This window comes from Zingiber officinale, chromosome 9B (genome assembly GCF_018446385.1).
Source record: "Zingiber officinale cultivar Zhangliang chromosome 9B, Zo_v1.1, whole genome shotgun sequence".
NCBI lineage: Eukaryota > Viridiplantae > Streptophyta > Magnoliopsida > Zingiberales > Zingiberaceae > Zingiber > Zingiber officinale.
The window spans coordinates 13,705,205-13,729,539 of NC_056003.1; the positions used below are offsets into that span (position 1 = coordinate 13,705,205).

General features: G+C 39.6%; 4 protein-coding genes across 5 annotated transcripts; 2 read left to right on the top strand and 2 right to left on the bottom strand.

Moving 5' to 3' along the window:
- Positions 1-16: 16 nt before the first annotated feature.
- Positions 17-1,754, top strand: LOC122023388 (pentatricopeptide repeat-containing protein At1g50270-like). The gene has a single exon (XM_042581463.1). It carries the CDS (start codon positions 17-19, stop codon positions 1,604-1,606), a length of 1,590 nt encoding a protein of 529 aa, XP_042437397.1. The 3' UTR covers positions 1,607-1,754.
- On the bottom strand, positions 1,642-4,616 carry LOC122023387 (protein PLASTID MOVEMENT IMPAIRED 1-like). The gene has a single exon (XM_042581462.1). It carries the CDS (start codon positions 4,359-4,361, stop codon positions 1,806-1,808), a length of 2,556 nt encoding a protein of 851 aa, XP_042437396.1. The 5' UTR covers positions 4,362-4,616; the 3' UTR covers positions 1,642-1,805.
- Positions 4,617-16,701: 12,085 nt separating this feature from the next.
- LOC122022780 (probable long-chain-alcohol O-fatty-acyltransferase 4) lies at positions 16,702-17,984 on the bottom strand. Its single transcript, XM_042580899.1, has one exon. The coding sequence runs from the start codon at positions 17,948-17,950 to the stop codon at positions 16,934-16,936; it is 1,017 nt and encodes a 338-aa protein (XP_042436833.1). The 5' UTR covers positions 17,951-17,984; the 3' UTR covers positions 16,702-16,933.
- Positions 17,977-23,525, top strand: LOC122022779 (probable galacturonosyltransferase 3). Of its 2 annotated transcripts, none has more exons than XM_042580897.1 (8): positions 17,977-18,913; positions 18,995-19,243; positions 19,932-19,991; positions 20,069-20,206; positions 21,414-21,527; positions 21,598-21,932; positions 22,013-22,955; positions 23,103-23,525. In XM_042580897.1, the coding sequence occupies exons 2-8, from the start codon at positions 19,175-19,177 to the stop codon at positions 23,373-23,375; spliced, it is 1,932 nt and encodes a 643-aa protein (XP_042436831.1). In that variant the 5' UTR covers positions 17,977-18,913; positions 18,995-19,174; the 3' UTR covers positions 23,376-23,525. The 2 variants fall into 2 exon arrangements, with proteins under 2 accessions (XP_042436831.1, XP_042436832.1); XM_042580898.1 differs by having other exon boundaries at positions 22,016-22,955.
- Positions 23,526-24,335: the final 810 nt, after the last annotated feature.

The following is a 24,335-nucleotide window of genomic DNA, read 5'->3' on the forward strand; positions in this document are numbered from 1 at the left end:
TCATAATCATAAGAAAATGGCATCTATCCTCCAGATCAAATCACTCACGGCTTCTTCGTGGAACTCCATCTTGAGACGCCACTCGCGGCTCGCTGGCCACAGCACAGCCTTCGCCCAGTTCAAGCTAATGCTCCGAGAAGGCGTGGTTCCCGACAAGCACACCTTTCCTCTCCTCCTCAAAATCGTCTCCGGTCATGGCGGCATCGACCTGGATCAAATCCACGCCCAGATCTGGAAGTTTGGGTACACCTCCGACTCGTTCGTTCGGAATTCTTTGGTATCTGCCTACGCCAAGCGCGGCCGTTTACCCATCGCCCGCAATCTGTTCGATGAAATGCCAACGAGAGACCCCGTCCCTTGGACTGCGTTGATGCGCGGTTGCATACAGGAGAGTCGACCGTCTGATGCTCTGGAACTATTTCACAAGATGAGATGTTTGGGCATTGAGATCGACGAGGTGGTTATCGTCAGTGTGCTCAAGTGCTGCGGACTGCTAGGGGACGTCTGGCTTGGCATGTGCGTCCATGGTTTCTACATCGCGTGTGGGAGAGTGAAGTGGGATCTGTTCATTGGAAGTGCTCTTGTGGATATGTACTCTACGTGCGGGCGTTGCGATGATGCAAGGCGTCTGTTCGACGAAATGCCTCACCGAAATGTGGTCACTTGGAGCACCATGGTTGCGGGATATGTTCAGTGCAATAGACCGGCAGACGCTCTATGTTTGTTCCATGATATGCTCGTCGAAGGTGAAACACCAAATGAAGTTACCATCGTCAGTGCTTTGACATCCTGCGCGCGAACGGGGGCTTTGGTTCAAGGAAGGTGGATCCATGGATGCCTGAACAGAAGCAAGCTAGAAACAAACTCATTCGTTGGGACGGCACTAATAGATATGTACTCTAAATGTGGATGCATAGACGAAGCTGTTGCGGTATTTAACCGCTTGCCGCACAAGGATGTATACCCTTGGACTGCCTTGATCAATGGTTTGGCAATTCATGGATGTGCCGCGGAATGTTTGGATCTCTTCTCTCGGATGATAAAGAGCGGAGTGCAACCCAATGAGGTTACTTTCATAGGTGTTCTTTCTGCGTGTTCTCATCGGGGACTTGTAGATCAAGGCACATACCATTTCAACTCTATGCTAACAGATTACGGCGTCGAGCCTAGGATGGAGCACTACGGCTGTATGGTCGACCTCTTTGGGCGCGCAGGGCTGTTCGAGGAAGCATTGAATTTGATTCGAAGGATGCCTCTTGAGCCGAGTGCTGGAGTATGGGGAGCTCTGCTGAATGCCTGCATCATCCACAGAAACTACAAGTTGGGTGAAATAGTAGGACAGCATCTGGTTAAATTGGAGCCGGATCACAGTGGCAGATATGCTCTTTTGGCTAACCTCTACTCGCTTGCGAAGAAACCGGGTAGTGATGCTGATCTAAGGAAAGCCATGAAGGGGAGAGGGTTGGAGAAGATGAGAGGGTCCAGTTGGATCGAAGTCGATAGCGCCCTTCGTGAATTCGTTGCCACGGACGTGACACATCCAGAATCCAAGGAGATATATCGAACTCTGGACGAGATAAGCACCGTGATGAAGCTCGAAAGCTAAGTTGCGGATAGTTGTTTGACGAGGAAGATGAAGTCTAGACATGTTAACTTTATGATATCTTTCTATTTTATTTTATTGTGTTTTTCTTTTTAACATGGAAATATTTTTCAAGCTGTTGCCCTTTTTGACAAAACGATGATTTCTTACAGCTGCTTACATTTTCAAGCCGTAGTAATGAAGGATACACGGAATATTCCTTTTATTGATCGGGAATCTTCACGTCCGGATTCCTCATCGGCTTCAGCCACATGTCGGCCATTATCCTCGACGACAAGCTCCACACTGCCTCCTTCCCCGGCGCTGCCGACGCCGCCTTCTTCTTCCCCGCCTTTCCCAGTCCGTACGCCACCAGCCACTGCCTCGCCGTCAGTCTCTGCCTCTCCCCGTCCCACCCGCTCCGCCGCGCTCCTCCCCCTGTCCTCATCCGCATCCCTCCCACGTGCAAACTCCCCACCTTATATTTTGCCTCCTCCTCCTCCTCGTCCCTTCCTCCTGCTTCCAACTTTGACGCCTGGATCACTGCGATCGCCGGAGCCCCCACTGTCTCGTACCGCCGCAGCGGATCCCTCAGCTGCACCACCACTAGCATCGTCACCGACTTCGCTCCGGCGAGAGTCGATTCCCACCCTTCCGGCGGAATCGCCGAGTCCAACGGGTGTTTCTCCGCTTTGTTCGGGAGGACAGCGGAGACCTCGAAAGGGGCTTCCTCCTCCGCCATCCCGGCCTGGATTTTTAGGGCTTCCACAGCCATCGCCTCGATCTTCTGCAACGCGAAGGCCAGAATCTCCTCCGCAGCCACCGGCTCTTCCCTCGCATTCCAAATCCCCGTCAAGATCCTCTCTTTGCGGCCATCGCCCAGCGCTGCCGCCATCGTCTTCAGCAACGCCACGGTCTTGGCCGCGCTGGAGCTCGCCCCCTCCTTGCTCCTCCCGCTGATGATCGACGACGCCATGCCCTCGAACGCGATCTGCTCCGCCGTCTTCCCCATCAGCTCGTCCATCGACGTCAAAGACTGCAACTTTGCGCCGAGTTCCTCTACACCGATCGAAGCCAGCTTTTGAAACAGATCGAATCCACTGGTGAGATTCTGATCACCGAGGATGAACGGCTTGGAGATCTGCATTGCCAGCTTCGGTGTCTCCTTTCTCGCCACCGGCGCGTCGAACGGATTGGTGGCGGCCAAATACCCGCCGTCCCGCGTCTGCACCACGGAACCCAAACCTTTTCCGAGGTCTGAGACGTAGACGCCCTTATCGCCGGCGTCGTTGCCCTTTCCTAGATCTGTTTCTGGTTGAGGAATTTTATCGAACAGATTGAGTGCTAGGTCCTCCTCGTCCTCGAGCTCGAGCAATTGAAGGAATTCTCTCGTCACCGCGTCTTCCTCCGCATCCAGTGGCTGGGACTCACCTTCTTGCTCCTCCTTCGAGGGGTTGATCTCGTCTTTAATCATCAATGACTCGAGAGCTTTGATCTGCTGAGCGATGGCGTCAAGCTCAGTGAGGCGGTTGAGGTGAGCGCTGTCGTGCACCACCACCTCTTTGACCACTTCGCTCGACGCAGCCGACGCCACCTCCACGGACTCGGCTTCTTCCTCCTCTTCCTTTTCATTCCGCTTTTCTTTCTCTCCCTGTATCTCGATTCCTTTATCTACGACTTCAAAATCCGGGAGGTCGAGGTCGTCGGGATTTTGAGGCGGGGCCTGCGGCGCCGCCGGTGGCGGGGCCTGCGGCGCGGGGTCATCGAGGCTGAACTCTTCGATCTCGTTTGGATCAACGGCTGAAGACTCCGTCAGTGTCAGAGGTCTCTCCAAGTCCGACCTCGTGATCTTTGGGCTCGAAATGCTGAAGGAGGACTTGGTCTTCTTGCGAGCGAAGGAGAAGGAAGACTCCTTGCCCTTGCTCCGGCCACCACCGCTCTCCGGTTGCTTGTATAGCCCGACGCCGCCGTCCTCCATAATCTGGAAGCTCAACTTGACGACGATCTCGCCTCCCTTGGCCTTTCCGGCGAGAGGCAAGCTCGAGTTCCACTGCCGCACCCGCGCCCCTTCGAAGCTCTTCTCCATGGACTCCTTCACCATCTGGCTTAGGTCTACCGTGCTCCGCCCGAAGTCGAGCTCGGGTGCGTCGATCGCCATCGCGAAGATTAAAAACGGCCGTGGTTCGAACTTGAGCGGCCTCCCAGAGCAGTACACGTGGCAGCGGACGAAGAGCGTCTCCTCGAAGTCGGCGGCCCCCTGCAGCACCCGCGATGGCATCGTCTGCAACGCGCCATCCTTGGTCTCCTTCTTGCGGACGGAGACCAATAGGCGGAGGCCGTTCATGGACGCCGGCAGGCCCTGGATCGCCACCACCTCCACGGAGAAAAGGCAACTCAGTCGCTGCATTCCGATGTGGGACAGCGCGCGCATCGGCTTCCATCCCCATATCCCCTTCTTATCCGCAGCCTCCGTCGCCGAAGGCAGACTTTGCTGCTTCGCCGGCGGACGGCGGTCGTCCGCGTCCCCATGTTCTGCCTCGTTCTGCGACTTGGGGCGAGAGCGCCAGGGGGACATGGACATGCGGCGGGACCGAGGCCGAGGCTCGGAGGGTGCAGGAGCCGTGACAGCATCTCCGGTGCTGGTGGTGCCTCCGGCACCGCCGCGGGGAAGAACTAGTGAGGCGGTGCGGCGGGCGGTGTGGGACTGGTACATGGTGTGGGTGAGCGCGTCCAGCTCGTGGAGGAGCTGCGCGTTGGAATCTTTGCCGCCGCCGGCCATCGGAGAAGCAATCAAATTCTGGTGGAGCTGCTGCCTGCGATAAGCTAACAAGTCGGAAGAGAGATTTATGGCTAGCAGGCGCCATTGATCTTGAGGCTAAGGTTTTGGACGTTTGCTCAGCAACGAATGGAGGAGAGACGAGAAGAGCTTGCGTTCGAAATGTGCCGACGAACTCATCGGATTGAGACAGGGGAGGGACGACTTATTTGTTGTTTCCTTGGCGCGAAGGAATCAGAGACTGAACTCGTGGAGACAGATGACTGAGGGGTCATCTAATGGGTGGTGGTATCACCTTCCAAGTGAACTCGGATGTAAGAACAATATCGCTTCATCGACTCGCTGTTCTTGAACTCGGATGCGGATTCGAACTGCAAACGGGCAGGATTTAATCGAATCCATCATGTGACTGTACAAAGAGCCGCCTCCATTTTAGTTTTGTTTCATTTAGACTGAAGTCACTGAACAGCTGTTATTTTAAATATTAAATTACAAATGAGATACTGGTTTAATAAAAAAAATTTGAAAAAAAACGCGTTTTAGGAGAGCCCCTTTAATTTTCTTATTTTTTTAAAATAAATTAATTTATTGTAAAGTTGTATTGAATTATATAAATATGTTCCTACAATTCAAATGATTTTGTGGTAGGAAGGGGATTATTCGGATCCGATCTCGCAATGAGATCCGATCAACCAGCCCATTCCAGAACCTTCCCGGCGGTGGCTTCCAAAAAAAAGCCAGCGCCGTCGAAGACTCCTCCAGATCACCTCGTCCGCCCGTCTCCTCCGGATCGGGGGGAAGCAGAGCAAGAACTCTGTCGCCGCTAGGAATTCTAGCGTCAGAGGTGTCGCCATCGGAGTGGATGGCGAAGAACACCGTCGCCTCTCCAGTGGACGGTGCAGGATAGGAATCCGAGAGTATTACGTGAATAAATTGAAAGAGAAAAATGAAAAAAAAAAAAATGACAGGCCTAAATTATTTTTTGAAAAAAAAAGTTTAAAAAAAATAAAATAAAAATATATTTTCAAGAGAAAAATTATAAAATTTATCTAGAAAAATAAAAGAAAAAGTTTAAAATTTATTTTAGAAAAGAAAATAAGGTTAAAGGATTTATTTGAATAGATCCATTAAAGAATCCTATCATTCCACCACCCTTCAAAACAATCTTATCCTCAAGGTTATTTGTTTAGCAATAAACTCTGGAATATTTTCTTGAATGATATTATATAATTTCATATAATTCATAAGTACTATTCCGATTCTAACTTCGGATGCATCGAGTTCAATGACAAATTGCTTATTAGGTAGTGCAAGAATTAATGTTGTCATCATAGCCTCCTTTAAATTTTGGAATACTTTTTTTACTTCAAGACACCATCTAAATGCATCTGTGAGACCTAGAAAATCACGTAATGTCTTGATACTCTTTGGGGTGGGACACTCCATCATAACTAGCACCTTTGAGGGATCAGTAGCTACTCCTTTTTGGCTTACAATATGGCCAAGCTATTCCACCTTAGTTGTTCCAAAGCTGCACTTAGCTCTTTTCACAGAAAGAGAATGCTCACGCAAAAGAGTGAGTATTTTATAAAGGTGATGCAAATGATCCTCATCAAAGAAATTCAAAACAAACTTACGGAGATAAAGCTTGAAGATATCATTCAGTAAACTTGGGAATGTAGAAGGTGCATTAGTTAAACCGATAAGCATGACTAAAAATTCATAATGACCATCATGAGTCTAAAAGGTTTGTTTTGGAATGTTTGACCGATGGATTCTTATCCGATCGAAGCCCGAGTGAAGATTCAACTTTGAAAAGAATGATGAACCTCGTAATTCATCAAATAATTCATTAATGATGGGGATGGGGTGTTGGATCGAAGAGTTCGATAGAGAGAGGGTGAATATCGATTTAAAATTTTCGTAGAATAAGCACGCAGCGGAAAAAGAATAAAAGAAAAGACAGAGCAACGCTAACACAAGTTGTTTTACTTGATTCGGAGCCTTCGGCGACTCCTACTCCAAAGCCCGCACTTGTTGAGTTCTTTCGTTGGGCAATCACTAATAATTCGAATGATTGTTACAACAAGAAGTACAGGAATTAATTAGTAAAGAAACATAAACCGACAATAAAAGAAAGAAGAATAACAACACTTTGTCGGAGAGACGTCGCAAGAGCACGGGAGAGTAGATCGTTCGTTATATTTTTGACTTCAGCTACCCTCCTTATATAGGAGGTTCGGAGTGCCTGGATCCTTTTGGGCACCCTGAATATGATGTAGCCGAGCCAACTAGGGATCTCCACGTGGCGAAGTGACGTTTGGGGATAAAATTCACCTCCGAGCGCCCGGACTCTTGTTTTTTAGCGGTTTCCTTCCTGCAAGAAAACGTTAGTTCGAGGCAAATATATATCCTACAAAATAGAGTGTTAGCACAGTTTATCATCAAATAAAATATTAATTAGATTCCGTTTCCTCGAGACCAGAATCTAGTCACGATCTCGACTTAGATATCCGAAATGGATGTAAGTCGGATCGACGCCTAATGTTCCCTTCCTGGGAACGCGTACTCACAGTCAATCCCCTCCAATGACTTACCTCCACTTACCTGTCAGACGTCCGATCAGCTCTTCGACCCGTCTGGGCTTCGTGCCAGCTATCCGGTCAGTCCGTCGACCTAGCTAGACTTCGTACCAAACGTCCGGTTAGCCCATCGACCCGTTTGGACTTCGTGCCAACTATCCGGTCGGCTCGTTGACCAAGCTGGGCTTCATGCCAAACATCAGGTCAACCCGTCGACCTGTCTGGACTTCTCCTGCACACTCGGTCAGAGTGTTAGATAACAATGAAACTAACTTACCCTATTTTGTCATTCATCAAAATTTGAGTTAGACCGTTAGTGCTAACCGCACCAACAATCTCCCCCGTTTTGATACAATGACAACCTGATTAAGTTACTGAAAAGATATGCAAGTAAAAACAAGCATAAGGTTGTTAAGTTAGTTTTTTAAATTTTGTTGTTTTTGTTGTTTGTTTAACTAATTTAAACCACCTAACCCTCCCCCTTTGGCATTCATCAAAACTGAACATAGAATATATTTAAAAAATGCAAAGAAGTCTTAGAAATATAAGTCAGATTAACTTGGGGGAGTTTAAGTTAGAAATATAGAAAGATATGTTTTTCAAAAGACAATTAACTTTAAAAAGATGATTTGAAAATAGTTAACTTTAAAATTTGTGATTTTTACTTTAATTTTCCAAAAAAAAATTGAAAACATGATTTTCAAATACAACATTTTTATAAAGCGATTATTAGAGCTAAGTTCAATTTTTAAATCAAGTTTTCAAAATTAAATCCAATTAAGTGAATTCTGTTTTCAAACCTAAGTTTGTAATTTCCATTTTTTTTTTTAAATAAATCTCCAAAAATATATTTCTAAACCCAAATAGAATATAATTTTCAAAATGAAGAGTCTAAGTTACAAACCCGAATAAAATTTATTTTTCAATACCAACTTTTAAATCTAAGATTGGAAGGTCTAAATTTTAAATAATTTTTAAAAGGTTTTAAAAAAAATTTAAATAATTTTTAAAATGTTTTAAAAAGAGTTTTCAAAATGATATTTTTTTTAAAGAGTTTTTAAAAGGCTTTTTAAAAGTGTTTTTAAAATGATTTTTAAAGAATTTTTAAAATGATTTTAAAATAAATTTTTAAAAGAATTTTTAAAATAATTTTTAAAGAATTTTTAAAACGATTTTGAAAAGAGTTTTTTAAATGATTTTTTAAATAATTTTTAAAATGATTTTAAAAGAATTTTTAAAATGATGTTTGAAGAATTTTTATAATGATGTTTGAAGAATTTTTATATAATTTTTAAAGAATTTTTTAAATAATTTTTAAAAGATTTTTAAAATAATTTTAAAATAATTTTTAATTTAAGTTAATTTTAAAATATATTTTTTTGTTAGAATAACTTTTTAAGTTAATTTAATTTAACATAATTTTTAAGAGAATTTTTTGTTTTTTTAAAAAAAATTGAAATTGAATTTTCAATTGAATTTAGTTTGATTAGATTCGATTCAATTTGGTTTGGTTCGATTCGATTCGGTTTGATTTGGTTCGATTTGGTTCAATTTGGTTCGATTTGGTTCGAAGTCTTTAGTCATCTCACCCGATCTAGGTTTTCAATCAGGGAATATTATAATTTTTGTGAGATGAGTTAGATTCAATTTTTAAGGTTTGATTTAACTTTATGTTAGATTCAGGTTTAGCCTTGGGCTCAACAAATAAGCATTCTTTGGATAAAATTTTTGGAGTTCTGGGTTATGGTGAGTCACCTGTAATCATGCCTTCGAGGTTTTCCAAATAGTCCTATACTTAAAGTTTAAGTTTTTATTAATTTTTAAATTTGAATTAATTAAATTATTTGAATTATATTTCTTTAAAAATTCATCTTTTAATCTTTTATTAATTATTAATTTTAAATTTTCTAGATTACCTTTGTTTAATATGTTATCTTTAACATTTAATTTTAAGTTTGTTAAATTTAGTTTTGATTTAATCAAAGTATTTGATTTTATTCTTATATTTTCTTTACCTTTTAAGTTGATATGATTAGTGGAATTTTTTAGATTCACCTTATCAGTAAAATTTAATTTTTTTGTTAATGAAATTATCTTGGGTTTGGATAAGATTTTCTAGATTGATATTGTCTAAATTATTAAATAATTTATTTAAAAATTTATTAATTTTATCTAGATCAATATTGACCTTGTCATCTTTATCATTAGAATTTTCAGATTTGTTTAGGTTTAAATTTGAATTTTTAGGTTTATTAATTATTTTCAAATTTTCTGTATTTTCTAAATTAATTAGATTTGTTTTATCAGAAAATATCCTAGGGGTATTTTTGTAAGTATTGTCAGCTATACTATTATCACATAAATTTTCAGAAATATCCAAATTAACAAGCATATTATTTAAACTACTATTAGCATGGGTATGTTGGTAAATATTACTAACCTTGAGCGCAACCCCTAATTCAGTAGATTTTTCCATTGGATCTGACTCGAGTCCGGATTCAATTCTGACTTGATCGTCTAACTCCAACGGCTCCTCGTGAAACTTGGTCAGACAATTCCAAAACTCATGAGCATCTTTGACTTTTTCTATCCTACAATTAACTTTATTAGGTAATAAATCTGAAACTAACTTTATTATCTTTTGGTTTACTTCTGAGTTTTGTGTTGATCTTCTCAGTGCCAAGCCAGTATCAAAGTCGTTCATGAAAATGAAGTTTTCCATCTGCAACCTCCACAAATTTAATTCTTGTCTCTCGTACATCTCATATGGAGGTGGTTCGTTGATGCTCCGTCCTTCTAGAAGAGACATTGGTCTTGCACACAAGGAAACAAACAAAAAAATCCCAAGACTTGATCTTGGATTAGCAGTGCTGGAGAAACGATATAATATTTCACTAATTAAAAAAATATTAATAAAAATATTATTTCAAATTTTAGAAAATACGATATTTTATTAATATTAACCAACGGTGAAAAAATAGCAATGAATTTTTCAAAAAGATTTTTGGAGGGAAAACAAACGAAAGGCGTAAAAATATATTTTAAGAACAAACGATATCTAATTTTTCTTTAAAAAGACCCCCCTTTGCCTGATTGGTGGTTGCACCAAGTCAGAGTGGTACCTGCTCTGATACCACTTGTTGGATCAAAGAGTTCGATAGAGGCAGGGTGAATATCGATTTAAAAATTTCGTAGAGTAAGCACACAGCGGAAAAAGAATAAACAAAAAGACAGAGCAACGCTAACACAAGTTCTTTTACTTGGTTTGAAGCCTTCGGCGACTCCTACTTCAAGGTCCGTACTCATTGAGTGCTTTCGTTGGACAATCACTAATAATTCGAATGATTGTTATAACAAGAAGTACAGGAATTAATTAGTAAAGAAACAGAAATCGACAATAAAAGAAAGAAGAATAACAACACTTTGTCAGAGAGACGTCGCAAGAGCACGGGAGAGCAGATCGTTCATTGTGTTTTTGACTTCGGCCTTTACCCTCCTTATATAGGAGGTTCGGGGCGCCTGGATCCTTTCGAGCGTCCTGAATATGACGTAGCCGAGCCAACCAGGGATCTCCACGCGGCGAAGTGACGTTTGGAGATAAAATTCACCTCCGGGCACCCGAACCCTTGTTTTCTAGCGGTTTCCTTCCTGCAAGAAAATGTTAGTTCAAGGCAAATATATATCCTGCAAAATAGAGTGTTAGCACAGTTTATCATCAAATAAAATATTAATTAGATTTCGTCTCCTCGAGACCGGAATCTAGTCACGATCTCGACTTAGATATCTGAAATGGATCTAAGTCGGATTGACGCCTAATGTTCCCTTCCCGGGAACGCGTCCTCACAGTCACTTCCCTCCAGTGACTTACCTCCACTTACTTGCTAGACGTCCGGTCAGCCCTTCGACCTGTTTAGGTTTCATGCCAGCTATCCGGTTAGCCCGTCGACCTAGCTGGACTTCATCCCAAACGTCCGGTCAGCCCATCGACCCGTTTGGACTTCGTGCCAGCTATCCGATCGGCCCGTCGACCTAGCTGGTCTTCGTACCAGACATCAGGTCAGCCCGTCGACCTGTCTGGGCTTCTCCTGTACACTCGGTCAGAGTGTTAAATAACAATGAAACTAACTTACCCTATTTTGTCATTAATCAAAACTTGAGTTAGACCGTTAGTGCTAACCGCACCAAAAATATAATACCAATTGTTGGATCGAAAAGAATTTAGATATCTCCACAATGACATGATATTGTCCACTTTGGGTCTAGGCCCTCATGACTTTGCTCTTGGGCTCTCCCCAAAATGCCTCATACTAATGGAGATATCTTTTTCTCTTATAAACCCATGATCTTTTCCATGTGTTTTCAATGTAGGACTATGTTTGCAACCTTGCAACCCCAACAATCCCCTCTTAAACAAAGGACCACAGACTTTCCACGTTCGATCCTCGACCCACCAGGTCTTCCTGCCCCTCGGTTCACCTGACTTACTAGGACTTCCTTACCTAGCCGAGGTCTTCCTGCCCCTCGGTTCACCTGACTTACTAGGACTTCCTTGCCTAGCCGCAACTAGGACTTCCTGCCTGGTGTCTGGTCTTCTTGATCTAAATATTGGAGCCCCCACTTTCTTTGTTCAAGGGCAATATTGTACCCACATAACTCAATCAGACCATAGCTCTTATGCACAGTCAGTGGTTAAACCTTCTGGCAGTCCGGGCTCTAATACCAATTGTTGGATGGAAAAGAATTTAGATATCTCCATAATAGTATGATATTGTCCACTTTGGGCCTAGACCCTCATGGCTTTGTTCTTGGGTTCTTCCAAAAATGTCTCATACCAATAGAGATATCTTTTTCTCTTATAAACGTATGATCTTTTCTATGTGTTTTCAATGTAGGACTATATTTGCAACCTTGCAACCCCAACATGGGGTACTTGTCTTTCACGGTAATTTTATTGAGTGCCCGGTAATCTACACACATGCACCAATTTTCGTCTTTCTTTTATACAAGCAGTACTAGAGAAGAATATGGAATTACACTTGGGCGAACAATACTAGCCCGAAGCATCTCTTGTACAATCTTCTCAATTTCCTCCTGTATGTAAGGGTAGCGATAAGGCCTACATTTACTTTAGGATTTTTTTTGATGGAGAGTTGCATGAGAAAAATAGAGCAATCTTTCTTTAATAACTGCTCTGCCTAATAACTATTGATTGATGTGATAGTATCTTGTCTCTTGCCTCTGATACAAACTTCTTTTCCTTAATCTTGGAAGCGCATTATTAGTTGAGAGAAATTTCATATTATGTCTCCTAATGTTCTCAACCATTGTGCTCCAAGTACAACATCACATTCATCTAGGGGAAGAAGAAAGATATATGTCATTAATTCATAATTTGGTAAGAAAATTTTAATACTATTGCACTTTCTTGGACTTGTAAGTGATCTTCCATCCGCCACCTTAACATCAAATGTAGATGCTTGCTCTATTTTTTGTTTAAGCTTGCTTGACAAGGTTGAGTCTAGAAAATTGTTAGTGCTTCCTGAATTTATAAGTATCATTACTGGTTATTTTTTAATGAATCCTTTTACGTTCATCATTTGCGGGGTTTGTAGTCCTTCTAAAGCATGAACTAATATTGCCATAGAGTCATATTGTACTTCGTTGATATTATCTTGTGTTTCACCTTCATCAAAATCATTTTCTTCCTCAGAGTTCTCTATTGGTTCAATCATCAATATCCTCTTTTGCTTGTATTGATGACCATGATGTCACTTTTCATCGCAATGCCAGCATAATCTCTTTGTCATTCTTTCCTTGATCTCTTCTTTTGTCAATCTACGGGGTGTTGAACAATGCGATGTATTTTCATGAATTACCTTATTATGTCTTCTTCCTTTCTCATTAATCATCTCTTCTTATAGTCGTGCAAAGGATAAGGCAACTTTCATGGTGCGAGGTTGATTCATTTTTACTTCTCATCGTATATCAAGGAGAAGTCCTTCAATAAAAGTGCTTAGTAATTACTTTTCTGATCAATCACGAGTTCGATTAGAGAGTCACTCGAATCATCCTTGGTACTCTAGTACGGTTGTAGTATGTCGAATTTTGACCAATTCTCCATCAACATTCTCATAATCGGAGAGACCAAATCAATTGAGGAGTTCTTCTTTAAATTCCTCCTATTTTGGAGATCCATGGTATGCTTCAAGCTAATCATACCATTGGATGACATCGCCTTCGAGGTTTATATATGCTAATTCTACCGTTGCATAGTCCGGTGTGCTGTGGAAGCGAAAATATTTTTTAGCCCTTGAAATGCATCCAATCGGATAGTTGTTCTCCCAGCGAGAAATTTCCACTTTCATACGTGGAAGGTTGTGCTCTCGATCTTCATTTGAGTTCACTTTATGGTCATATTATTGTTGTCGAGACTGTTGATTTATTCCCTTTTGATTAGTAGGCTTGAATTGAAATATTCTTCTAAACGATCCTTCAATTCTTGCACTATTGTGACCAATGATGCCATAGTTTTTTCGAATTTATCCATCCTTGTCTCATGCTTAGCTTCAAACTCTAGAGCTCATTTGGTGTCAAGATAAGATCCTTCGATCATCATATCAAAATAGATTTTCTTGGTTAAAATCATACGCTTATTGAAGTTGAAGCGAGATACTATAGGGCGATGATGAAGTGAACGTGCTCTGATACCAAGTTAATAGAAATCCGGGGACCCATCACGTGGAAAAATCGAAAGAGAAAAATGAAAAAGGAGATAGGGTGATCACTTAGAGGGGATCGACCTCCAATAATCAAATAAAATTGATTAACTAAAAAAAAAATTACTTACCCTCCAAAATTACATAACGTCTCTTTAAATAGATACCTAAACTATTTTTTCAAAAGAAAAGATCTAAAAGAAAAATAAAATAAAAATATATTTTTAAGAAAAAATATCTTATTAAAATTTATTTAGAAAAAAAATTTTAAAATTTATTTTTTAAAAAATAAAGTTAAAATATTTATTTGAATAAATAAAGCATTAAAGATCTTATCAGCTCAAGCGTGATGTTTCATAACATGAACCTCGTGCATCAGGCCGGAGGCTAAGAAGGTTGCGAGGACACCGGCGCGGCAGATGAATCAGTAACTGGAGATGAGAACGGAGATGAAGGCACCCTTGGTGGCAGAGGGCAGGCAAAGGGATGTGATGCTGGGGTTTTTAGGTTTTCGTGGTGGTTGTCGGTCGACCAGCTTGACGGGGTAGGGTGGCGAAGGCGAGGACGGCGAAGAAGGGGAGGTCGGCGGAGAGGAGCAAGAGCTTAAACAAGTCGGGCCAGACGAGGAAGAAGGCGGAGATGATGCGGAGGTGAATGGTGAAGTGCATTGGGATGAAAGGGAGGAGGCAGATCACAGGGAGAAGGCAGATCATTGGGCGTGGATCCATACTGTTAGTATTGGGCCTAAACAGGGCCCCTTTAAGACCTACTTTGCTACTACACTGCATCATTTATTCATTTGCCGTGCGGAACCATTCAGAGTTAGATTGTTTAGATTGTTAGATAATAGAGTTAGATTGGTGAGTTTAGTTTATTTTGTTTAAGTTAATAGGTTTATTTTTATGTTAAATTATGTTTTATTTTAAAAAATTATTTTTAGTGGACTCCTAATTTTTCACATAAGTATGTACATTTTTTAGTGATATGATAATATTTTTTTTCCTTTTACAATCAAGTTAAAATAAATTTGACTTAATTTTTACGTTTATTTTAATAAGTTAAAATAACATTATTTAAAGGAATAGAATGTAGGTAGGAAAATAGTATTTTGATGATAAAGGAAAAAAAAAACATTCATTGAACATTCCTAACTTTCTAAAACATTTTAAATGTAGCGTACCATTTTTTTAATGTGAGATATTAAAAGAAAGGCCGGCTCAAGGGGCCATTAAGGTTTATGCTTTAATGGCTATGCGTAGGCCCTTAATATATTAAGATCCATAAATTTTACATTTATATATATATATATATATATATATATATATATATATATATATATATATATATATATATGAATATTAACTTAAAAACATATGAATTTGAATATTAAATATTTAAAATTATGATTAAAATAAATTTTAGTAAGATTTATTTTTATTGATAATTTTAATTTTTTATCAACTAAATTATATTTGATTAAAAATTTTAAATTTTTATAAATTAAATCTGAATTTTTAGATTTAATTGATAATTTTAATCTTTTACTATTAAAATTAGATTTGTTTGATAATTTATTTTTATTTTTTAATTATTTATTGATAATTTTTTAATTTATTAATCAAAATTAAATTTTGTAAATAAATTTAAAATATTTATTAGTTATACTTAATTAATATTTTTTATAAAACTACTTTTTAAAATCAAAAGCATATTTAAAAGCATATTTAATATTGTATTATTATTTCTTTCTTAAATTTCATTTTTCTTTTAACTTTTTTAATAATTCATATATTTTTTAGTTAAATATTTTTGACTAAATAAATTTTATTAATAATTTATCAAAATTAATAAAAATATAATTTAGTTCACAAAACTCCTATTGATATAAGATTATGAGGAAAAATTTATTATATGTAATAACTATATCTAGTACTCGAACTTATTTTCTCTAAGAAACATAATAATTTTACTATTGTGTCGAGATTTTTCTTCCTCGAAATTAAAAATAATTGATATTTTTTAAAAAAATTATAATTAAAATGTATATTAATAGTATTACAATAATTTATTAATTGTTTCTAAATTAATTAATATAAAATATTTTTTATTTTTAAATTTTACTAATAATAAAAAAAAAAGATTTAACATAAGATAAAATTATTACTACGTGACTTAATTGGTCATTGCTTCCAATTGTATAAATAATTAAATATCGTCTCGGAACATGATTGAATTGGCTAATACAGGATAGATATTGTTACAATGAGCAAGATGTCAAATCTCGACAAAATAAAAAAAAAATATTCTTCCCGCAATGACCAACTGCAGCTTAATTGTAGGGAAAATATTAAATTTTTTTTTTCACCTAAGACCTTAAAAATGATTGAGACAGCCCCTGCAATATTCGAGAGCTATTTTATTGTCATATTCACATCATATCAAAAGGACAAAAATTATATCTCTTTACTATAAAAATAAATTTTCAACAACTCTTTCATAGCCCTACATTTTCTCACACATTATTATTATTTATTATTTTATTATTTTTAAAAAAACTAAACTTAAAACATATTTTAAAAAAAAGGAATGTGATCTCCCTCCCCTATGAGAGGAAGCTGCTTCCTTTCTTAGCAATGTAAGCTCTCATGCTCTAAAGCATCATGCAAACAGATAATAGTAATAAAATAAAATCATGTCAAGTACAATTTTACGCATTTAATATTCATCCTATTTAAAACTTAAACTTTTAATTTTTTTTTTATTTTTTCTAAATACTTCACTACTTGCTTATGACACGGGGCTTTGCCTTCTCCAGCTTTAACGGCAACTACGCTGCCAGCCCACTTTCTAATCGTGGCCCCACACAGCCACCACACTATTTTATGGGTTTAATTCCAATCCTCAACTCCCCACTTTAACCCTATCAATCTATTTATTTATATAATATAGCTGGTTATGTCATGTGCCGTTTTAAAGTTGAGTTATTGAATTATATCAAAATTCAACCAATAGCTTCGTACAGTTTGCTTAATTCTTTAACAATAATAATGAAACTACGCAAAATATTTTAATAAATAAGCAATAAAAATAACAAATAAAATAAAGCACAACGTTAGCCAGCTGGGCCCAATTAAAAAAAAAAAATTGTAGCTGCGTACTCAGACACAGACTTTTCCATTTCAATGGCAAAATGCAGTTCAATGGCAAAATAGTAAATTAAAATTGAAATTAATTTGTGACCTGAATGGAAATATGTCGATCCGATCTCGCGTCGGGATCAAGTCAACCGGCCCCATTCCAGAATCTTCGTGACGGCGGCTGCCGTAAAAGCCAGCACCGCCGAACACTCCGTCAACACCGCCTCATCCGCCCTGCTCCTGAGGATCGGCGGGAAGAAGAGCCAGAAGCCCGTCGCCGCTACGAACCCCAGAGTCAGCGGCGTCGCCACTGGCGCAGGCAGTCGCCACCCTAACCGCCGGGCCACCGCCTCCGCCACGACGCAGACGGCGTGGATCGCGAAGAACGCAGTCACCTCCCCGGTGGGCGGTGCGAGGGTCAGGTACCAGAACATAAACTCGTGCATCAGGCCGGAGACGAAGAAGGTCGCGAGGACGCCAGCCGGGCGGCCGCATCGGTTGCGGACGGGGAGATAGACCGACGGACGGAGGATGGCGGAGACCATGATGTTCCAGCGGCGGCCCCAGAAGTCGGTGAGGGAGGCGGAGAGGTAAGGCGCGTCGAACTGTGGTTCCAGCTGGAGGCCCCGCGGGAGGAGGAGCGACGCGACGACGGCGGCCGCGGCGAGAACCAGGTCGAGGGCGAGGTACACGTGGATCGAGTAAATGGAGAGGAGCAGGTAAGGATGGATCGTGTCTTTGAATCGGTAACAGGAGATGAGAACGGAGAGGAGGGCGGCCTTGGCGGCGGAGGGGAGGAACAGGGCGGTGGTGGTCGGGTTTTTAGGTTTTTGTGGCGATTTTTGGTGGACCAGCTTGACGGGGAGGGTGGCTGAGGCGAGGAAGGTGAAGAAGGGGAGGTCGGCGGAGAGTGGACCGGAGCCGGCGGAGAGGAGAAAGAGCTTGAACAAGGCGAGCCAGGCGAGGAAGAAGGCGGAGATGCTGCGGAGGTGAATGGTGGAGAAGTGCATCGGGAGGAAAGGGAGGAGGCAGACAACAGGGAGGAGGAATAGGAACCGGAGCCTGCCGGGTTTTGTCCGAGAGGCGACGAAGCGGGCGCCGGCCATCGCCGCGATCACCCACAGAACCACCTTCCCCGCCGCCTTCAGCTCTTCCATCTTTACTCCTGCTCTCAAAACGTAGAATGTCTCGTGTTTCAGGCTCCTTATCGCATCCATATCATTGAATTGGGCCGGAGCAGGGATCTCCTGGTCCGCAAATTGCGGACCAGGGGATGTGCCATTTTCATTTGCGGTGAGATCATAATTGTGATCCGGTCGTAAATGGTTATGATCTCTTTTTGGGTTCGTCGTCTCAATCAGGTTATAATTTTTATTCTGAGCGGGCGGTTAGAGGTCGCTTGAAGGACACCCTCGCTCAGCGCCCAATAATTTGGCCACTTATCCACCATCAAAGGCCTTCGGACGACTTCCGGTCATCAACTCCAAATAAAAACTATAACCTGATGGGGACGGTGAACCCTGGAAGAGATCGCAATAATTTACGATCGGATCACGATCATAATCTGACCGTAAATACGAGTGGCACATCCCCTAGACCATAAAAGAGTGGTCAAGAGATCTATGCTCTGAATTGAGGGGGACAATCCTCTCGTCCGCAATTTGCGGACCAGGGGATGGTCCACTAGTGTAGACCCTTGATTTGGATGGACCTTACCAATTTAAAGGTGAGCTCCATCCAAATCAATGGTCCTCATACAGTGGAGCATCCCCTGATCCGCAAATTACGGACCAGAAGATCCGGCCCGTGAATTGAGAGGCCTTACTGAACCGGGTCTAATCAAACCCGATCTAATCAATCCCGGTCTAACCATAAGGATTGGATCGGACCGTTTCTTCTCGCTTTCTTGCCGATCCCTCGCCTCGTTCCATCCTCACTGTTTCCATGTTTGGCTACCGGCGGCAACCTCCTTCACTCTTGACGACGCCTACGGGAGACAGCAGCGGGGAGGTGAAGCGGCACGGAGATATATTACCAATTTCTTCTGTCTCTTCTACGCCCTCTCGTGTTTCCATCATTGGCATGAATCGAGCAACTCCATAGCCCGATCTCCAACTGAGGTAGGATCCTTTGTATCAGATTCTTCTTGTTCATTGATTTTGGTTTTGTAGACGTATTTGACCGATCGCCTTCATTGCTAGGCTCGTACTTGGTTTTGGATCCAGTCGATCGATTTGGGATGGATCTGTGCACCGATTTGATGGATTAGCGTTCCATATTCTAAATCCAGTGTATCATACTGCCTTGTTTCAGCAAAAAAAAAAATGTTTGACCTTGGTGTGGGACGTTACTGAAACCAACTAGGAGATTGTGGCGCGGAGATGGAGAAAGGTTTCTTCGACATTCAAATCCTTCTCATCATAGTGGCTGCAGCCTTTTTCTTCATTCAGGTATGTTGATATTTTCATCTCATTCCTCTGTGATGCTGATCGTAGGGCTTGACCTGGCACTGGCTGTAGCCTAGTAAATTGGAACTGATCTATCTGCATGAATAAATTCTCATTGAGCAAATTAAGCCATCCAAATGATTCTTTATTCCAGACAACTGCATCTTATATTACACTTATAATGAATTTACTTATTGCAATAATAGCTCTGTTTTTAATTTTGCCCATAATGTCATAAGCATCATATATAAGATAGTTTATTGTCTTCTTAAACCAACATTTCATATTTATTGTAATGTAGGACACTATGTAGGCATTAAATTTGGACAATTTGTGAACTCCTCGAAGAAATAGATGTTGCAGTTATACTCGCAACTATCCAACTATCATGTTGCATAATAACCATTATATCAGATAATTGTCCATATATATTTCTCTTTGATGTCTAAGAACTAAACTTTGTAAAGTATGTTGTTATAAAACCTCGTGATATATTTTTTGTAAATATTAAACATTTCTAGTTATGGTTTTCAAATTTTTATATATGAAATGAAGTATCCTCTTCATCACTGCTTGAATTTGATTATTTGTTATGGGTCCATTTGTTCATATATGGAAGTATGGTCAGTTTAAGGGCACTGATCATCACTTCTTGACTTTGACAACCTTGCTATCCATGCTGGCTGAACAGGTACATGGTTTCACAGCAGATTCTTCACTTGGACAAGGAAATTTCCAGCAACCAGAGGAGGTAACCCAAAATCAACGTATCAGATTCATCTTCATTACAGACATTTACTGGTTTTAGTAATCTTTGTCCTGTCGCAGAATATTTATATAGCTGTATCCTATGTGGACTCTTCTGGTAAGTTCCGAACTCAGAAGGTTGATTCAAAGACCTTATCGTCATCCTGGGTCTGGGAGAGTTCAATTGATGGAAATCTTAGCCAACAAATTATTGGACAGGTGCTCTTTCTATTTTCCAGGATATGTTTGAAGTGTGCCTTTCTATTTCTCTCATTTCACAGAAGTACACAATCTCTTACATAGAATCATATACAGTGTTCGTATGTTGGGTGTAAAGCTCATATCAGCAAGCTGCAATTCCAGTTTTTTTCCCAAGATCAATTTTGCTCTAAATTCTTGGCAGCATTAAAACCATTGAAAAAAAATGATCAATTTTTCACACCATATTTTGTTCTTGTTCAAATTTTGAAGTTAAATCATGTTCTAAAGCTTCTCTACTATACTCTAGACTTTATTTTGCTCCGGCCACTTTCTCCATTTCAGCAAATCCACCCATGCTTTGAATAATGATCAGAACAGAAAGAATCAGAAAAGTACGAGAAAATGAAATAAAACATATAAATGATATTGGCTGAATAAGTTTTGTAAAAACATAGGTATTTATTTGTGCAATCAATTTTGTATGTAGATTAATAGATATAACACAGCTAATTTGTTATACAGTTGCTTGTTAATATTTTTCTCACTGGCGTATAGGCCTTTTCTATTTTAGTGCCATGAATTATGTATCGAGCTTCACTTTATTTTTGTGGTTTTTTTGTTCACAACAACCATGATAGTCTGTTGTTTGCGATTTTGTGATCTCCATCAGTGGATGGCCATAATATTATCAGGAAAAGAAGGCTTGGACCTTTATGGGCCTATCTTGGGAAATCTGCAGGAAAGATTGTGCTAGAAAAAGACTGATATGATCTCATTTTATTCTGGCTTTAATTAGTTAAGGTCAGTTTAGTCTCATATTCTGTTGAACGGGGAAGTTGCAGAATGATTATTGAGGCTAGAATTAGGTTTTGGATTCCACTGCTAGATGTTACTTTGATATCTCCACTTCAATGAAGCTTGATGCTGGATCAATCCTGGTGTATGTGAAATTTTGTTTCATTTCTGTTTGGGAGCTTTCATTCATTTATCATTTCTAATCCAAATTGAGGAGTTAATTATTTTGCTAGAAACTGATGACATTAATGAACACACGCTTCGATCTGTGTATACTTGGTTTTCCTATTCTCACAAGATTTGTTCTCTTACTAAAAATCAATATAATATTAGAATGTACTTCTTTATCATTCATCTCTTTGAATATATGCCTCAATATTTATCTCATCTAGCTTTTTAAATATGATTTACACATTTCTATGTTTGTCAGATCCCAGAAAAGTTGACTGAACACCCTATGAATGTTACCGAAGAGAGTGTTCATCCTCCAACTTACTATAATCAACCATCCAATCCTATAGATCCAATCAAGCTTAGACGTCTGGTAAAATAATTGATCACACCTAATGCTATTAGTTATTTAGCTATTGAAGGCTTGGTGTTTTTGACTGCAGCGATTGCGGGAAAAAAGGAAGGAACAACGAATTGCAGATCTTGTTCATATGAGCAAAGACACTGAAATGCAGATGCAAAAAGCAGCCATCCGACGTACACAAGAGTTCATCAACACAAGAAAGTCATGGTATAGCATATGGAGGAAAGAATATTTTAATCCTCTCTCTGATTCCACTCTTAAACTGATGAGAGATCAGATTGTAATGGCTAAGGTGTATGCTAGTGTTGCTCGTTCCACTGGAAAACTCGACCTTTATGATTCTCTGATTAGACGCATCAAAGAAAGTCAACATGCTACTCGAAATGCAAATTCAGATTCTGAGCTACAGGAGAGGTATTCATAATAATACTCGTTTACTAGTAACTTATTTATTGTCCATTCCCCTAATGCAGTTTCAAATTTTCTAAATTCAGCAGTGCTCTTGAACAAGCAAAAGCTATGGGCTATGTCCTGTCCGATGCAAAAGACAAGCTACACGATGGTGCTGTTATCACAAGAAAGTTGCGGACTATGCTTCAATCATTAGAGGACACCATAAACACAGTTAAGAAACACAGTACATTTTTAGTTCAGCATGCTGCAAAGACAATGCCCAAACCGGTCCATTGTCTATCTTTACAACTTACAACTGATTACTTCATGAGCAACAATATTAACAAAGAAGTATCAAATGAGAAGCTTGAGGATCCCTCACTTTACCATTATGCTATATTCTCCGATAATGTTCTCGCTACCTCAGTTGTTGTCAACTCTACTGTTATGAATGCCATAGAACCAGAGAAGCATGTGTTTCACATTGTCACAGACAAACTAAACTTTGCAGCCATGAAGATGTGGTTCATTGCTCATCCCCTGCCAGCGTCTGTCAATGTGGAAAACATCGATGAATTCAAGTGGCTTAATTCCTCCTACTGCTCTGTTCTTCGCCAACTTGAATCTGCCAGAATCCAAGAGTACTACTTCAAAGCGACTCATCCATCATCTCTTTCTGCTGGAAATGAAAATCTTAAATACAGGAATCCCAAGTATTTGTCAATGCTTAACCATCTAAGATTCTACATGCCAGAGGTTTATCCTAAACTTGACAAGTTGCTTTTCCTCGATGATGATATTGTGGTGCAAAAGGATCTGACACCGCTCTGGTCCATAGATATGAAAGGAATGGTCAATGGTGCAGTTGAGACATGCAAAGAGAGCTTTCATCGGTTTGATACCTATCTCAATTTCTCGAACCCACTAATATCTCATAATTTTGATCCTCAAGCATGTGGGTGGGCCTTTGGGATGAATATATTCGACCTAAAGGAATGGAAGAAACGAAATATCACTGGAATTTATCATTATTGGCAGGATTCGGTAAGAATTATTACCTTTCGCTTCATTCACTGCTAACATTGATATTCAAATTAATGATCTCTTCCGGTACTGATCTCTTTTCCCCCTTTCCTCATCAGATACTGCATTTTCTAACTAAATAGGGAATAACTTTCTATTTTCCTTTAGAATGAGGACCGTAAACTGTGGAAGCTCGGGACACTGCCGCCGGGACTGATTACTTTCTACAATTTGACATTACCATTGGATCGTAGTTGGCATGTTTTAGGGCTTGGGTATGATCCAGCCATAAACCCTTCAGACATAGAGAATGCTGCTGTTATTCACTATAATGGCAATTACAAGCCATGGTTGGATCTTGCCTTTACCAAGTACAAGATGTATTGGTCTAGGTATGTTAATGTTGACAACTCATATATTAAAGAATGCTATGCTTACTGATGATGAGCAATATTAATAGTTCGTCTTGCTTTCCTTCCCTCCCTCTCTTGTTTTTTGCCTTTTGCTTGATTGTCTTTGTTAGCATCAATTTTATCTCCATTCGATGTGACACAATCACCTTAATGAAGTAATTGCTGTTTCATGAACTCATTACATTAGTTTTATATCTGGTAATCTTATCCTTGTGTTATATATTAAAACGATTTTTTTTTTAAAAAAAAATTGTTAGAATGCCTTATTTGTTTACCTTGTTAATATTACCCTTTAACAGTGGCATTGTGGCTCTGTAATCTAAAACTAATGTTATATTAAGTGTGTCAAAAATAATTTGTTTACTTTGTTAATATTACCCTTTAACAGTAGACATTGTGGCTCTGCAAGCTAAAACTAATGTTATATTAAGGGTGTAAAAATGGATCCGATCCGCCAATCCATCTTGAGTCAAATAAAAAAAAGTCAAGATTAGAATTAGGAATTTTCATATTTGAATTGGGTTCGGATTAAAGGTTTTTGAGTGTAGGTTGTATTGATCCGGATTAACCTGAATTCAGAATTTAGGGATATTTTTAGAATTAAATTAAATTAAATTTTATTATATATATATAGCAAATAGTAGTATAATAATAATAACATATTGAGTTAAAAGTTAAGAATTATAGGAAAATAATAATAATATTTTTTTTTTTGGATTGGATGGGTTATTCGGATTGATTGGGTTTGGTTTTTAATTGAGTTTGGGTTGGGGTTCGAATTGGGTTTTTTTGATCTGATTCGAACCCATCCGATGACACCCCTACGTTATATCATCATTTGTTATACAAATGGTGTTATTGGTTAGGGGCTTTCCTGGTTTTAAGATTTTAAAGTGTGTTTTGAAAAATTGAGTGAATTGTAGATGGTAAAATTAAAATGAGTTTTTCTTCTCTAGTTATTAAGCAAGAATATAATTTACAAAACCCT